We start from the raw sequence: 15648 nt of genomic DNA, 5'->3' as shown, positions 1-15648 counted from the left end.
TCAACTGGTAGAAAGTGCAATGGCACAAGCAGTCTTTGGGGCCTGTAAAATGACCCATGATACACCACTACTTTGCAAGCTGCACTGGCTGCCAGTTTGCTTCTGGGTGCAATTCAAGGTATTCGTTATGACCTTCAAAGTCCTCCATGACATAGGTCCAGATTATTTGATGAACTGTCTCATCCTGCTAAAGACAAGCTTGCCCTAATCCTGCCAGCAGAGGAGGCCTGCTGAGGATCCCTTTAGCCAAGGAATTGATGGGATCCAGGAGAAGAGCCTTCCCTGTTGTACTGCTAGCCCTCTGGAATATCTTGCCACTTGGAGTGAGGTTTGCCCTCATCCTTCTATCCTTCTATAAGGGCCTGAAGAGCTGGCTCTTCTGGTTGGCCTGGGGACCCAATAGGGCACTACATCCCTGGAGGTGGCTACTGGAGGTGGACCCCCACCTTCTCCCTTTGCTCCTGCTCCCTATCCACCCTTCTTTTTAATTTCATATTATTGTACTTCCATTGTTTATTTTTAATGGTTTCATTCCTTTGCTATTGTTATGTTTACATTTTTAATCATTTTTCCCCCTGTTTTATTGTCGTAAGCAGCCCAGCATAGCCCCACGGTGAGATGGGCAACAAATAATTTTAACAAACAAATAAATAAATGGATCTCTCTCCCCTTCTAAGGATTTGATACAGATTTTAGAACTTTATACTAGGCAGGTATATTTTTCCTGTTCAGTCATTTTTGGTCGTTATTGGAGGAGAGCTGGGTTAATCTATGGTGAGAAAAAAAATCAGGAATCTGGTAGTATCTTTTCCCATTAAAATTTGTATTAAAAGGCATACTGTAATTTTTTTGTGTGTGAAATGCAGCTTACCGTCAGATGCATCTGATGAAGTAAGCTGCTTCTCATGACAGTTTATGCCTTTTGATAGATTTTCGTTGGTTAACTCCTCCTGATTTTTTCCCCCAGAATCTTCTTAGGGTGAATAGGGCTGAACCTAATATTTGACAGTGCTGATTTAGTAAAATCAAGAAGTAACAAATGGGAGTGAGAGAATTTCAGGGGCATTAAACCACCTGGGAAAATCCTTATAAAAGACTATAAATGCCCCTCTACAGACCACTGACCGTACATTTTTATAGATATCCATCTTCTCCTCACTCAAGATTTTGCCAATTGCAGTCCTCCCGTAGCTATTTTTTTTTAATTCCCATTTATATCCCGCCCTTCTCCGAAGACTCAGGGCGGCTTACAATCTAAGCACAAATCAATGTGCTTAGCAATAGCATTTTAAACATGTGTTTTCCAATTTCCTTGGGGAAGGATGGTTAAAAAGGTGGCTTGCTGGAAAAATGAAAGTTTGTCTATTTGTCAAGTCGTGTCTTTAAGAAATTTGGGCCTGTTGAACGTGGCTTCCTCAGAAGTAACATAATCACAGCATCTGCATGATGACGTCATCACACATTTGCCATCATTTTAGTGTTGTAATTGTTTGCTGTCTCTGGAACTTTTTCACTGTAAGCAGTAGTAATCTGGTAGATGGTGGAAATGCCGAGACACCATCCTACTCTGCTTTAGCTGTATCCTTTCCACTATTTGTGGAAATCTTTGCACCTCTTTTATATCCCATAAAGTGATCTGCCCCTGGACTTATCTCCTAAAGATAAGACTCATAAGTAACTCAGATTACTTCCCCCTTGGGATTGCTGGGAGTGGTCCTTTAGGTGTCTCTTAGATGACTAGCCCACAGATTAAAAAAAAAAGAAAGAAGGATTGCTCCCCAGAACACTGAAAAGGATAGAATTAGGGCGGTTTCTGAGCATATGGATGAAAAGAAACAGATTACATTCTTACCATCCCAAATCTGCCTTCTCCAGAAAGTCGTGGTGGACCACAAATAAATCTGTTGTGTGATGGTCTTTCCCAGTGCTTTTTTTGTAAAAGAAAAAGGTGCCAGAACTCACACATGTCATACAACCCGCCTTGCCTACCCTACAAGGTTCCATCCAAAAAAGGTGCCGGAACTCCGTTCTGAGCGTTCTATGAGAAAAAAAAGCCCTGGTCTTTCCTCTGTGTTCTCCAAGGTGTTGGCGCCATGTTCATATCTGTCTCTTGTGAATGGTTGCCCGGTAGCTGAGCCTGGATGTATGGGTGGTGACTTTTGGTGTTCTAAGGAAATGGGGAAGTATTTTTTTTCCTTCTTTCTCAAGTGCCTGTTCTCTCTCTTTTTCTCTCTCCCTCCCCTTCCCTTTCTCTCCCCTTTTCTCTCCTGTCTGATCCCCTCCCCCCTCCCTTTGTGCAGAAGATTCCACAGAGGAAGGGCAAGAAGGGCAAAGGCCGAGGCAAAAGAAAGGGCAAGGGCAGGAAGAAAGGTAGAGGCAAGAAGAAGAGAAACAAAGAGTCCCTCGAGAAGTCCTCGCTCATTCCAGCCTCAGGCGAGGTAGAGAGTGCGACTAACTGCTCTCTGCTGATCTAATAACTTCTGGTTCCTGCCAGCCTAACCCACTGCCCCCCTAACACGCCTAACCCACCTAATTAGCAGCTTCCTCTTGCTTTATCACCAGTGGTTCTTCAGGCAGAACTGCTCACAGAGTACCTGGCTTTTCTGCCCTCATGGCTGCCCGTTGACTGCCTTGCATGAGGGCTGAGGGTGCCATATGCAATAGGCTCTGGCTAGGGAGCTCAAGGACTCCGCTTCCATTAGTCCTGATTGGCTGCAAAGTCCCAAACGCAGGTGAGTTTTAACACCTGAAGACATGTTCTTCTCCATCAAGTGCCAGGCCAATCCATTTTCAAATTTCCTTCTGATGTTCAGTCAAAATCAAGGGGGCGCGTGATGAGTCCAGGAAGAGGGTGAAAGAGGAATTTCTGTGTGGATGGGCAGCTGAAGGAATTCATGATATGTCTCAGGAAAATATCTGTACATAGACTTTTAGTGGCTCCTTTTTGGTACCATGGAATCAGCCTCTGATAGCCTCTGACAGCCAGATGTTGTTCTGTTGGGGCCAAACTCTCTTTTGGGAAGTGAACTCATGGATCCTTGCACTTTGGACCATTATAAACAATGCATTAGCTTTAGAAGCTATCTAGATCCTGGTGCTAAGCAGTTGCAGGAGGAAATATTTTAGAAGCACTACCAGAATGATAATAAAGGTAGTCCTCATTTATCGGCCACAGTTCGGACTACCTGTATTAAGTCCATCTTTTGGAAATGGCTTATGATTAAAATACCACAGGGTTCCTTAGCTACCATATGCAGGGTTTATTGTCTTTGAATAAAAAGCTGAGATAATAGCTATTGATCTGGACCACTAAGTGACTTTTCAAAAAATGACATTGTAAATATATGCCTCAACATCATCAAAGCGCTTCCATCACCTTATCAGGTTTTGAATTTTGTTATCCTTTAGATGAAAACATATTTGGTTTGGCACATGGAAAAAATACAGAATATGGCCACTCTGAGAACTCAAACCAGGGCAAATTGAAACATGATATAGTGGAATGTAAGAGTTAAAAGGGATCTTGGAGATCATTTATTTGATTCCTCTTTACTGCACATCTCCTGCAGATGTCCATATAGTCTCTGTGTAAACACCTCCAATAAAGGAGAGTCTACCATCTTCTGAGGCATGGAATATCTTATATCTTTGAAAATTTTTTGCAAATGAAATAATTTAAATCCACTGTTATATATTACCATTTTCTGCAACAGTTCTAAATAATTCCACTCCATCTTCTATTTGACAGCCCTTCAGATACATGAAGTCAGCTATCATGTCTCCCTGAGGTCTTCTGGTCTCCAGGCTAAATAAATTCAAGTGCTCTTCATAATTTTTCTTTCCTTCCAGGTCTTTAATCATTTGGGCTGCTCTCCTTTGGATACACTCCATTTCTCAATCTCCTTCTCAAAATGTGGTGCCCAGAGCTAAAAAATTTCTAGGCACTGTATAGCCAATGTAGGATTGAGGGAAACAATAACATGCACAAAATGTATGTGCGTACAAATGTACTCTTTTAATGTATATAAGTTGTGCATATCTTTCCTATTCAAAATTCTTGTAAATGATTTTTTTTTAAATTGCAAATTGCCTACATTTTCAGAAAATGGCTTTCTATGTTATGACATAAATTATGCGCTATCGGTAATAGGTCCTAGTTTGGGTCTGCCATGGAAACTACAAATATGACGTTGGAAGGTGTGGTAGCTTGAAGAGGTTAATTCAGGAAAAACGGTTACTGATTAATCAGCAGTCTCTTCCACAAAAATAGTTGGATCCAGTTTGCTTTCCTGGTGATAATAGGTTTCATATCTCTCCTTTTGCCCATTTTATCCTCTATTTTTCATGTTCCCACCCCTGTTTTCTCTGCTGATTTTGAAAAGAAAATAGCAAATGTTCTACATGCTTTGCAGTTCAGGCAGCACAGACAATCTCTCCCCCCCCACCCACCCAATTTAGAATATTAAGGAGCAGTATGTTGCAAAGATACTGTGAAGATTTGAGTAAAGATGTTACTTAATCACAAGCTGCTTAAACCTGCTGGTTAAACCTGAAGAAGATCTACTGCTTTTTAATAAAGACCTAAAGGTTGTTAGGAGAGACTCCTAACTTGCTGCTGGCATTATCTATGCAGTGAAAAGGGATGTTAAAAATGGTATTAAATAGCTTGCAGCTACTGTATAATAACATCTTCGGACTCAACCATTATTTTCGGTTATGTACCTAAACTGATTATACGTTGTAGGTTTACGGCAGTCGAATACTATGCACACTTTTGTTTAATTTTTCTGGCACGGATAGGCTTATTAGTTTAGGAGGTTTGTAATTTTATAGTAGAATCTGGACGTTATCTTAAGAGTTTTAATGGAATTTCCTCTGTGAGTGTTGATCCTTTTATTCTGATTGTTTTAGCTTATGATCAAACAAATATACTTGCATTTTGTTTTCCTCTTGTCTTCCTCCAACGATCTTTTTATGTCAGGGAAGCATCCCCAAATGTGTGAAATACAGGATAGGGGATGCTGAGCTCATCCTGCCAGTGAATCATTCTTGCCTTGGCCAAGTGGAACCTTTTCCCCGCCAAATGGAGCAGCTGGCAGAGTTTCTTTTTCTAGAATCAAAATTACAGCTGTTTGGCTGTTTAGTATTGGCAACAACAAAGCATTTCTCCCCCCCCCTTTTTTTTCTAATCTCTTCTTTGGAAGAATTTGCCACCCACTTATCCTTTTTTCCCTCTCCTAATGTAGTCACACTTCATTTCATCTAATTCTGCAAACTCTTGCCTACCAATAAAGTTTGGGTTTGTTATGTCTTCGATCAGGTAGACGTTCATGGCACCCCTTTTATACAGATTCCTATTGTACGTAAGTGAGATTGCAGTCCACAAAGTCAATTCTTTGGTTAGTTGTGTTTTGTTTTTTGTTTTTTTTGGCTTAGTCAGTTCATTTTTCCAATCATGCCTTACTGCATCCTGGGATATCTTTGCAATGCTACAAGATCTAGAAGAATTTACTAGACTGATTTGCCTTTTCAAAAAGAAACTCCCTCAGGATCAGAAGTTGTCCATGGAGATTTATGAACAAAGTTGAGGTGGTGGCTTTCTCTGCAGTCTTGGGAGTCTGTAAAGAAGCTATTCCAGTAGTAAGTAGATGGTAGAAGACAGAGTTACTGATACACATTTGTGTGTACATACTCACATGCACACACAAACTATTGCTAAAGAAAGTATATGATAGCTTTGATGTGAACATCGGGATTTCAACTTTACCTGATGGCATCTTCAGGCAAAGTTGGCAGTAGTTTTGAGAGTGATTTGTCATTGCCTTCTTCCTGCATCCAGGATAATACTTGATTCAAATATTAGCTTTGTAGTCCTTGACAAGTCCATCCAGATTCAGATCCCACTTTGGGATATACTTGAGTTTAAACTGAAGAACTTCATTGCATTCAAGAACATATGGAAAGATTTCTTGTGAGACGAAATACATGACTACTTAGGATCCGTTGTCTTTGCACCTTTCCTGCTCCTGCAGACTATTGGACACATTAGAGTACAGGTAGTCGTTGAGTTACGACCACAGTTGAGCCCAAAATTTCTGCTGCTAAGTGAGATAGTTGTTAAAGTGAAAAATTTTTTACAACTTTTTCAACTTTTCAGCTTTCAAGTGAATTTTGCAACTTTTCTTTGCCACAGTAAGCCATTGCAGTGGCTAAGTTAGTCACACAGTTGTTAAGTGAATTTTGCTTCCTCATTGACTTTGCTCGTCAGAAGGTCTCAAAAGATGATCACATGACCTTGGGACACTGCAACTGTGATAAATGTGAGTCAGTTGCCAGGTGTCAGAATTTCGATCACGTGACCGTGGGGATGCTGCAACGGTTGTAAGTGTGAAAAACAATCATAAGTTACTTTTCCCAGTGCCGTTGTAGCTTCAAATGGTTACTAAATGAACTGTTGTAAGGTGAGGACTCTCTATAATTAAAAGGATTAGATGATTTCCTGACATAGCATCTCTTTCTCCAGTAACTTTGAGTTTCAAAATTGGCAATGCACAAATCTTATTTCTTTCTTAGGATCGAGTGATGTTCCTTCTGTAGTTACATATATTCATCAAACCTTTTTTTTCTTCTAAGTCCCAATTTAGGGGGACTTTCCCTGTGTGCAGAGATCACATGCAATAAGAAAATAATTCTTTTCCCAGGTTGCTATTTTGTCTTGCCTGGATCTGCTGGGTGTTCATGGGAAGATAACACTTGGGACCCATAAATTGGACGTAGTCTTTAAATGAATGGCTATGAGCTCACATAGAAATCAGAAAATAACAGTGCAGCACAGATCACTGCCCTTCAGGCACATCAGGCCTAGAAAATGACATACGCAGCACATAGGTGTCCAACAACCTACACAGTTTACTCATATATTGTTGATGGGCTGGGGCAAACTGGCAGAAGAAACTCTATTCCTCATATGGACTTTGCAGTCTCTTTACAGATTTCCAGATAAATGAATGGCACCAAATGTGAATTTTCATACCAGGTGTTCTGAGTTTTGTAAGTCTCAAGAGTGAAAGACTGTACTTAATGTGCTTGAAGGCTCAGCTGCATTTCTGCCTCTTTCCCAATATGGCATATAGCCTCTGACCCACTAGAGCTTTTGCCCTTTCTTACCAAAGGCCACTCCTAGATCTGCTAGCAAAGATGGTTTAACTAGTAGGTGATGCCAAATGTATTTCAGTGTTTAAACCCTCGGGGAACTTTACAGAAATGATGCCAGGGGATTTTACACTGAAGGATTAATCTTTTATAATAAGTTCCAAAAACGTCTCCTAGGCATGGAGCTGTGAAAGACTGTTTCTGCTCTAACCTCAAGGTACTAGATTTTATTGGCCTGAATTTCTCTTACATCATGACCACTTTAGTTGGCTTTTGGCTGCTGGCATATTTCTAACCCCTAAAGAATTTGTACAAATCTTTGTGCGCATTGCTAAATGTCTGTTGCCAAATAAGTTATATAGATTTCTTTAACATCTTATGTTTCCTCACCACCCTCAAGAATGAGACTCCAACTGATATTAGTCCGATGAAGTCAGCTACTGAGTTCTGGGGAAAGGATCCTGATGCAGAGCTTGGCATCCTCACTTCTACCACTATGACAGCCAACATCAACCTTACAGACAATTACCAGGTAAGTTAGACATTGTTTCCAAGGCCTTCGGGGTGCTCCTTCATTCTCAGAGTTTAAAGAAAGCAGGGAAAGGGTGAAATGTAGCTGGGATAGATATAAAGATAGGAAAGACGAGGTGCAATACTTCGTTTGTACTGAAAATTCTGTTTTGGTTTTGGAGCCTGCCAAGGCCCAACTCCTAAATGTAGTGAACAGGGCTGGAAACAGCTGAAGTTAATTTCATTGACTTTACTTCCCAGGCATGTATTTAATAATTTAATTCATATGCTTCACTGAAAGTATAATTTGGCATCAAATTTTGAAGGTCTTTAGAGGCTGCTTTGAGGGTCACATGAAGCTCTGGGGACTCTGTTAATTCATCTGTGGTCCGTGGTATGTCAAAATTCATGAATCTTACAAAGACTTTAAGGCCACAAAATGTCTTCAGACCATGCATATGGTCCCACTTTCCTAGGACTTCTATCATTCCAAAATACAGAATCCAGAATAACATGTCTAAAGAATCTCTTTTGTCAATTCTACCTTTAGATACAAAGCTGTAGTCTACTCAGATCAAGGAAGGATTTGGATTTGGACCAAGTCCCTACCTATTGTCCTCCCAAGCTACTGTCTATAGCAGTGTGTTGTGCAATGTCTTGTTTGTTCTGGCAGCTTTTCACAATACAATATTAGGCTAAGAGTTTAGCATTTGTTAAAAAGATTGCCTTCTCTAGCACCTTCCTTTTCAGAGTCCTCATACAAGGTGCCATGATGGACAGAGAGCCACTCTTAATAGCTGCCCCAACTTCTTCAATATTTTGCTTTGAATACTATTTGGAGAAAAGCATTGGGGACTGCAAGTTCTTCAGAATAGTTGCTGTCCCTGAAGAATGCCTAGAGCAGGGGTAGGCAACCTTGGCTCTTTTATGACTTGTGGACTTCAACTCCCAGAATTCCTGAGCCAGCCTGGCTCAGAAATTCTGGGAGTTGAAGTCCATGAGTCATAAAAGAGCCAAGGTTGCCTACTCCTGGCCTAGAGTAAAACTTACGGCAGTCTGCCATACCAGAAACCTGCACCCATCCTGAAACCTGATTAGTCTGGCTCTTCAGGGCACTCATTGGGACCAATAGTGGACTTTAATGGGAGAAATGGTCAAGAAGGGAGAATGGCAGTTAGTGAAGGATGGTGCTATCACAATGTATAAAGAAGGCAATTGGGATAAGTGGCAGGTGTTTCTGAGACATCCAAAATCTTCCTATTTTTACCTTACTTTGGTCGCAGGACAGAGAAGCATCTACTTTTGAATGTAAATTGAGGATGTTTATGGCTTTGACCTTATCTAATAATGAATTGTAGTCTGAAGAAGGTTATCCATGACCAGAAGTTACCCTAAAACTGTTCTAACCAATCCTGTTGCAGCCAATATATTTATGTATTTTATATGTGGTCATATTTTGACTTTTGGGTGTGTTCAGTTGTATCCACTCCTAATAAGAGGTACCATAGTCCCAGAGAAACTATGGCACATATTTTTTTTTTGCCTAACATTACAATTGTTTTTATTAAAATCTTGGAGATGGAAGCTATTTGTTTCCAGCCATCCAAGATGTATGCTGAGCAAAATTGTACCTGGGATTCCTACCTCATGCTCTAATTAAAGTTCAGTGACATCAGTCTCAGGTTCTCCACCCATTATATAGTTTCAATTCTAACCTTTTCATTAAAATTCTCAAAAGAGAGTGTATAATAACCCTTGTCGGATTGTTGAAAATGCTGAATGGAAGGTACATTCAGGACCTCACTGTTGAAAGAATAACTGGACATACTCTAATCTCAATAGGGGTTGCACATAACTAATAGCAATTTGGTGATTAAATTCCTGCTGGGAAAATCCAACTGTAGGCTGCAGTAATTTCCCATGGGATAATTGTAGGAAATACCGTATATACTTGAGTATAAGCCGAATTTTTCAGCCCACTTTTTGGGCTGAAAAATTCCACTTCGGCTTATACTCCAGTCAACAAAAAAAACTTACCGAGGACTTGTGCGCGGCCGAGGCTTTGGTGCTTCCGGGATCGCGCGCACCTCTCCCAAGCCACCGCCGTCCGGAGACCTGCCGAAGTTTGGGGAGGTTTGGGGAGGTGCGCGCGCAAACCTCCCCAAACGTCGGCAGGTCTCCGGACCTCCGCGCCCTGCCTGCCTGCTTCTTTCCGCTGCGGAAAGAAGCAGCCTGCCTGCTTCTTTCCGCTGCGGAAAGAAGCAGCCTGCCTCCCCAAACCTCCCCAAACGGCAGGTCTCCGGACCTCCGCGCCCTGCCTGCCTGCTTCTTTCCGCAGCGGAAAGAAGCAGGCAGGCAGGGCGCGGAGGTCCGGAGACCTGCCGACGTAAACCTCCCCAAACGTCGGCAGGTCTCCGGACCTCCGCGCCCTGCCTGCCTGCTTCTTTCCGCAGCGGAAAGAAGCAGGCAGGCTGCTTCTTTCCGCTGCGGAAAGAAGCAGGCAGGCAGGGCGCGGAGGTCCGGAGACCTGCCGACGTAAACCTCCCCAAACGTCGGCAGGTCTCTGGACCTCCGCGCCCTGCCTGCCTGCTTCTTTCCGCAGCGGAAAGAAGCAGGCAGGCAGGGCGCGGAGGTCCGGAGACCTGCCGACGTTTGGGGAGGTTTGGGGAGGTGCGCGCGCACCTCCCCAAACCTCCCCAAACTTCGGCAGGTCTCCGGACAGCGACGGCTTGGGAGAGGTGCGCGCGATCCTGGAAGCACCGAAGCCTCGGCCGCGCGCAAGTCCTTGGTAAGCTCCGGGCGGTCACTTGCTTCGCGTCTCCTGAGGGAAGGGGGGGCGACTGGAGCGGGCGTGTTTCCTCGCCTGCTGGGCGCCGCGATTTGCCCGGGGAACGCGCGGGCCCCGAATGGCAGCGTGGAGCGAGGAAGCGGACAGCCAGGGCTTCCCCGAGAGCCGCGGCCACACAGGGTATTCCTGTGTATTCAGGCTTGCAAAATGGCGGATCGAGCCTCTGCTGGCGGCAGAGGCTTGCAGAGCGCGGATCCAGCCTCCGCCGGCGGCGGAGGCTTGCAGAACGGCGGATCGGCTTATACTCGAGTCAATAACTTTTTCCAGTTTTTGGGGGTGAAATTGGGGGTCTCGGCTTATACTCGAGTCGGCTTATACTCAAGTATATACGGTAATGTTAAAATTTCTAGGGTACAGTGTAAGGATTACTGTCTGGGAGAGAAATCATTCAGCTGCCTTTTCCCTCTCAGTGTGTGGCAAAAACGAAGAAGTAAAACAGTAATTTAATTCTTATGCATTGGAAGTGTAAATCTAGTTTAAGATCAAACAGAAGTGGGAGAGTAATAGTTTGGGATCTACTGGTACATCTTTATATGATTTGAATTTAAGACATTGAACTTCCGTTTGTTTATCTACACTTCTTCAGAATTATGGAATCTACTCCTTAAGATTTACCTTCAATCTCTGTTTGGGAGAGATCTTACTAGGCTTTTAAAATAGGATTAAGATTTTAGGTATGATCTGGATTGTGGCTTAAACAATTTGAGGAATTATTCCAAAATATACATTATGGCTGAAATGATGAAAATGGGAAGGGAGTAAGACTTGGATTCATTTTTGGGATACAAAGAAAATCTCAACTTGCTTTAATTAATTAAAGCTACTTTAATTCTATGTGCATAAAGCTACTTTAATTCTATGTGCACCAGAGCCTTGGTGGAGCAGTGGGCTAATGCCTCCTTAAGTAACACCAGCTGCCTGCAATTAGTGCAGGTTCGCATCCCACCAGGCTCAAGGTTGACTCAGCCTTCCATCCTTCCGAGGTAGGTAAAATGTTGTTGGGGGCAATAAGCTGACTTTGTAATAATGCCACTGGGGGGGGGGGCGAAAGCCCTAATAAGCAGGCATATACATAGAATGAAGGCTATTGCTAAGCACATTTGATTTGTGCTTAGATTGTAAGCCGCCCTGAGTCTTCGGAGAAGGGCGGGATATAAATGGGATTAAAATAAAAAATATATTCTTGTTTCAGTTGGTGGATCTTGAGGTTCTGGTAAACGAAGTAAAACAACAATAAAGGAAATGATGTAAACTAGAAACAAAGTTCCCCAATGTCTAAACCTTGCTGTTATCTCTTAAAAATTAAAATGGGAATAAATTACTACTTCCCTCATAACATTACTGTCATGCAAATCCGTACCTTTTTCAGTTGTACTCCAACTGTTTAATACCTAGCCCTGTCAGGGGAAGAAAATCCACTGGATCGAACCTTTGGTTCATGTTCCCCATCCCTCCTAATTAGGAGCTACCTATAACCATTCCCATAATTTGTTAGATCCAGTCATAATGGAAACCAGACATAGATGTATACATATGAACAACCAAAGGTCTGTTGATATGTTCAGGACAGGAACATGCATATTAAAGGTTGTGGCCCACAGAAAGTCATTACCTAAATTCTAGAATATGCATCTCTGCAGGCCCAAACAGGATTCACTGAACAAAGTTTCTTTTCCTTTAAAGGAAAACAGAATGTAATGGTAAGGGAGAAAGAGTCACATATAAAGGTAAAGGTAAAGGTTCCCCCGCACATGCGTGCTAGTCGTTTCCGACTCTAGGGGCCAGTGCTCATCTCCGTTTCAAAGCCGAAGAGCCAGCGCTTGTCCGAGGACGTCTCCGTGGTCATGTGGCCAGCATGACTAGACGCCAAAGGCACACGGAACACTGTTACCTTCCCACCGGAGTGGTCCCTATTTTTCTACTTGCATTTTTACGTGCTTTCGAACTGCTAGGTTGGCAGAAACTGGGATGAGTAACAGGCGCTCACTCTGCTATGCGGCACTCGGGATTCGACCCGCCAAACTGCCGACCATCTGATCGACAAGCTCAGTGTCCTAACCCACTGAGCCACCGCATCCCTTATGAGTCACATATAGGAAGAGCCTAATAGTGTGAAAAGTAATTGTCACTGAATACATCTGCTGTACTTCGTATCCCCTTTTCTAATCCCAACAGGACCTTCTTGGAGAAGAGTATTTAATCAATGAGAATACAGACTTGAATGCCAGTGTCACTCACAGGGCATTTGACGAGAGACTTGACAATAAAGATTATGAGGACTACTATGACCGACGAGGGGCCAGTGAAGCAGAGCGGTATGATCCATCTGAGCACATTGAAGCCACCATCCTATTTCCCGAGGTAGCAACTTTACAAACATTTCTCTAAGCAATGAGTAACAATCTGAGCGCGGCAGAAAATAAATCTCATTTCATTCAAATAATGCAATTCCCGATTTGGAATTAAGCTCAATTTTACTCAGTGGTGCTTGTTTTTGATTGTATAAGTTCAAAAACATACTGAGGTTTAACCAGTTGGAACGCAAGTATTACAATTCTAATTAGAAGATAATCTTGCAAATGGGAGATACCATTTAAACACTTTAAACTTTAGAATAAGGGAGGAAAGGGCCTATCTCACTTGTATTAAAAATGCTGATTGTACAGTCTCTTGAAAATAATAGTGAAATCTGAGAACCAACTTAACACTCTTCCCATTGCCAGAGCAAAGAGAATCTTATCAATGAGGCTAGCATTCCTGGACATAAATTGCTCCTGATTTGCCCTCCCTCGTAAGCAACTTGTAAGATTGTTGGGGGCAATTAAGCTGACTTTGTAATAATGCCGCTTAGGGTGTGTGTGAAAGCCCTAATAAGCAGGCATATACATAGAATGAAGGCTACTGCTAAGCTTGTAAGCCGCCCTGAGTCTTCGGAGAAGGGCGGGATATAAATGGAATTAAAATAAAAAAATAAAATAAAATAAACTTCTGTTGCTTCACTGTTAGGCCATGACCCTCAGTTGCACTGCTTGTTGAGGGTCAAGACCCAAAGTCTCATCGGAAATTCATGAGAAGATGGAATAGCAAAAGGTGGTAGTTCACCAACAGAGCTACAATGGGTTTATAATCTGCCTCTCATTTAACCCATCTGCATAACCATGCTGTCTTGCCCCCTCCTCACTCCAGTTTAAATCCCACAGCAGTCTAGCCAGTCTGTGCATCTGATGAACTGAGCTGCTGCAGCTTATGAGCTGAGCCCATTAAAGAAGCTGAATCCGCTTTCAGTCATGCTTCCACTGCGCATCAGGCTGGGTTTGTTAATTCCCTACATATACCTACAACCACAATCTCTATATTAAAAAAAGTCGCAAATATATTTTAATGAGTAAAATGGAGGTGAGGAGGCGTGTTGGTGCCCAAGACGTATTTTCAGTTGTCTCTCATGTCTAGGATGCTCCAAGACTATTTCCCATGGAACCTACTACAGATTATTTTAAAAAGAGAATGTTATGGGTTTAAAGAGAAGGAATTCTGGCTCTGCTGCTTCTCAGAAGGATATGTCTGTCTCCACCTAAATATTTGCCAAGAGTGCCCTATTTTTGTTTGGAACCTAGGAGCACTGAAACTTCTATGACATTAATAAAAAATATTTATGAATGTCTTGTTGCCCCTATGCCTCACCCACTCTTTTCCCAATGGCTAATTGCCACCAGGCTGGGATGGAAACTTGGCATATAAACCAAGTTTAACTTGCCATATTCTGAGTCCTCTGACTCAGTCCAGAATCTACTGTGCATCACATATTCCCAGGGTGCATTATTTCTCATGGCAAGGATTTCAGTTCCATCTTTTGGACTAAGAAATTGCTTTTGAGCAACATCAAGAATTTCTATCAAGTCAAACATAACTTTCAGCACTTAGATGGCTATGAAGAAAGAAAACATGTTTGCTGCTGCCTTCTTCTTGGATTCTGTGGGCAGGGGGGGGGGACTTTCCAGCCCAGCCAATAGCCCTGATAATTCCTATTGGTACTAATCACATCCAACCTGGCTCAGCTTCTTAAGATCAGTCAAAATTCCCTCTGTGTTGCCACCTAGTTCAGATCAAAACATGGAAACATCATAAATTAAAACACAATAAATATTGATATTTTTTTAAAAAAATCCAATCTTCTAGGATCTTTTTGCTCAGGGCTGTTAGTGATAAAAGAAAACACAGTAAGATTTAATTCACAGGTGCTCGGCTCTCAGGTGAGGGGATTTTAATTTTAATTAATTTTATTCCTTTGTTTGATTTCATGCTATTTTGCCTTTGGGTGTCTTGCCCTATGCCTTTGGAGTTGGGTTTGCTCCATGGACCAACTCATGGAAACTCAGTTCTTGAACTTGTTTCCAATTTCACTCACCATGCATTAAGTCTGGAGAAGTGTGGGATAGCTTACTTTACAGGAAAGGTCACTGGAGATCACTTTCTATCTAAGCAACAGCTAGCCCTCAGTGCCAGTTCTCACACTCAAGTCAACTCAGAAAAATCCCACACTTCTTTCCAACAACCCACATAGTCCAGAATCAAATCCACCTTCATTTTAAGGTACAGTAACTTGTTTCTGTTTGAATAGTAGATGGCCTAAGATTTGTGGCTCAGTAAATCAGATTGAAGAAACAATCATCTTGAATTTCTTCTGTTCAGTCTCCTCTACTTTAGGAGATCCTCTCCATCTACAATGCACATTGTAACATTATCATAACTACTGGTCCTCATGGTGATTATTTATTTCCTTTGTGTCTGTAGCGGCAACCCAATCTGAAGGGACAGAAAGGGGAGGCAGCAGTCATCGAACCTGTGAGTAAGATATGTTTTCTGTTCTGGCTTTGCCAAGATCCATCAGTCTGGCTGGAGACTTAATTTCACCACCAAATGGTGGCTTGGGGTTTGTGGTCAATTCAGTTTTGATTCTTGGAAGGATAAATATCCAAAATTCTACTGGTTGTTAAACAGTTGAGAGATGATACTAGCAATATTCTCTGGAAACTTGAGATGGAGAATTGGATCTTGGAAGAGGACAAAAATCTTGCAGACAAATACAAAACCAAACATTTACAAATATATGAGAATGGGAAATCTGTTTCTTTACTGTA

At 42.2% G+C, this 15648-nt stretch overlaps 1 protein-coding gene across 8 annotated transcripts in view; it reads left to right on the top strand.

Moving 5' to 3' along the window:
• Positions 1-15648, top strand: part of COL5A3 (collagen type V alpha 3 chain) — a 137223-nt gene that overhangs the window by 42154 nt on the left and 79421 nt on the right. For 6 of the 8 annotated variants that reach the window (XR_014025282.1, XM_081318842.1, XM_081318847.1 and 3 more), the window contains exons 6-9: positions 2301-2438; positions 7553-7684; positions 12686-12871; positions 15302-15352. Coding sequence is in view for 7 of the 8 variants with exons in the window: in XM_081318842.1 (XP_081174968.1) it covers positions 2301-2438; positions 7553-7684; positions 12686-12871; positions 15302-15352 (507 nt within the window). In the remaining variant the exon portion in view is untranslated. Of the gene's footprint in view, positions 1-2300; positions 2439-6956; positions 7051-7552; positions 7685-12685; positions 12872-15301; positions 15353-15648 lie in introns of those variants that run through there. The other 2 variants (XM_081318846.1, XM_081318843.1) reach the window with 2 other exon arrangements.

The sequence above is a fragment of the Vipera berus genome, assembly GCF_964194415.1.
Source record: "Vipera berus genome assembly, chromosome: 2".
In the NCBI taxonomy this organism is placed as follows: Eukaryota; Metazoa; Chordata; class Lepidosauria; order Squamata; family Viperidae; genus Vipera; species Vipera berus.
Note: the sequence above shows the minus strand (reverse complement) of the source record. Positions and strands in the feature narration are given on the sequence as shown.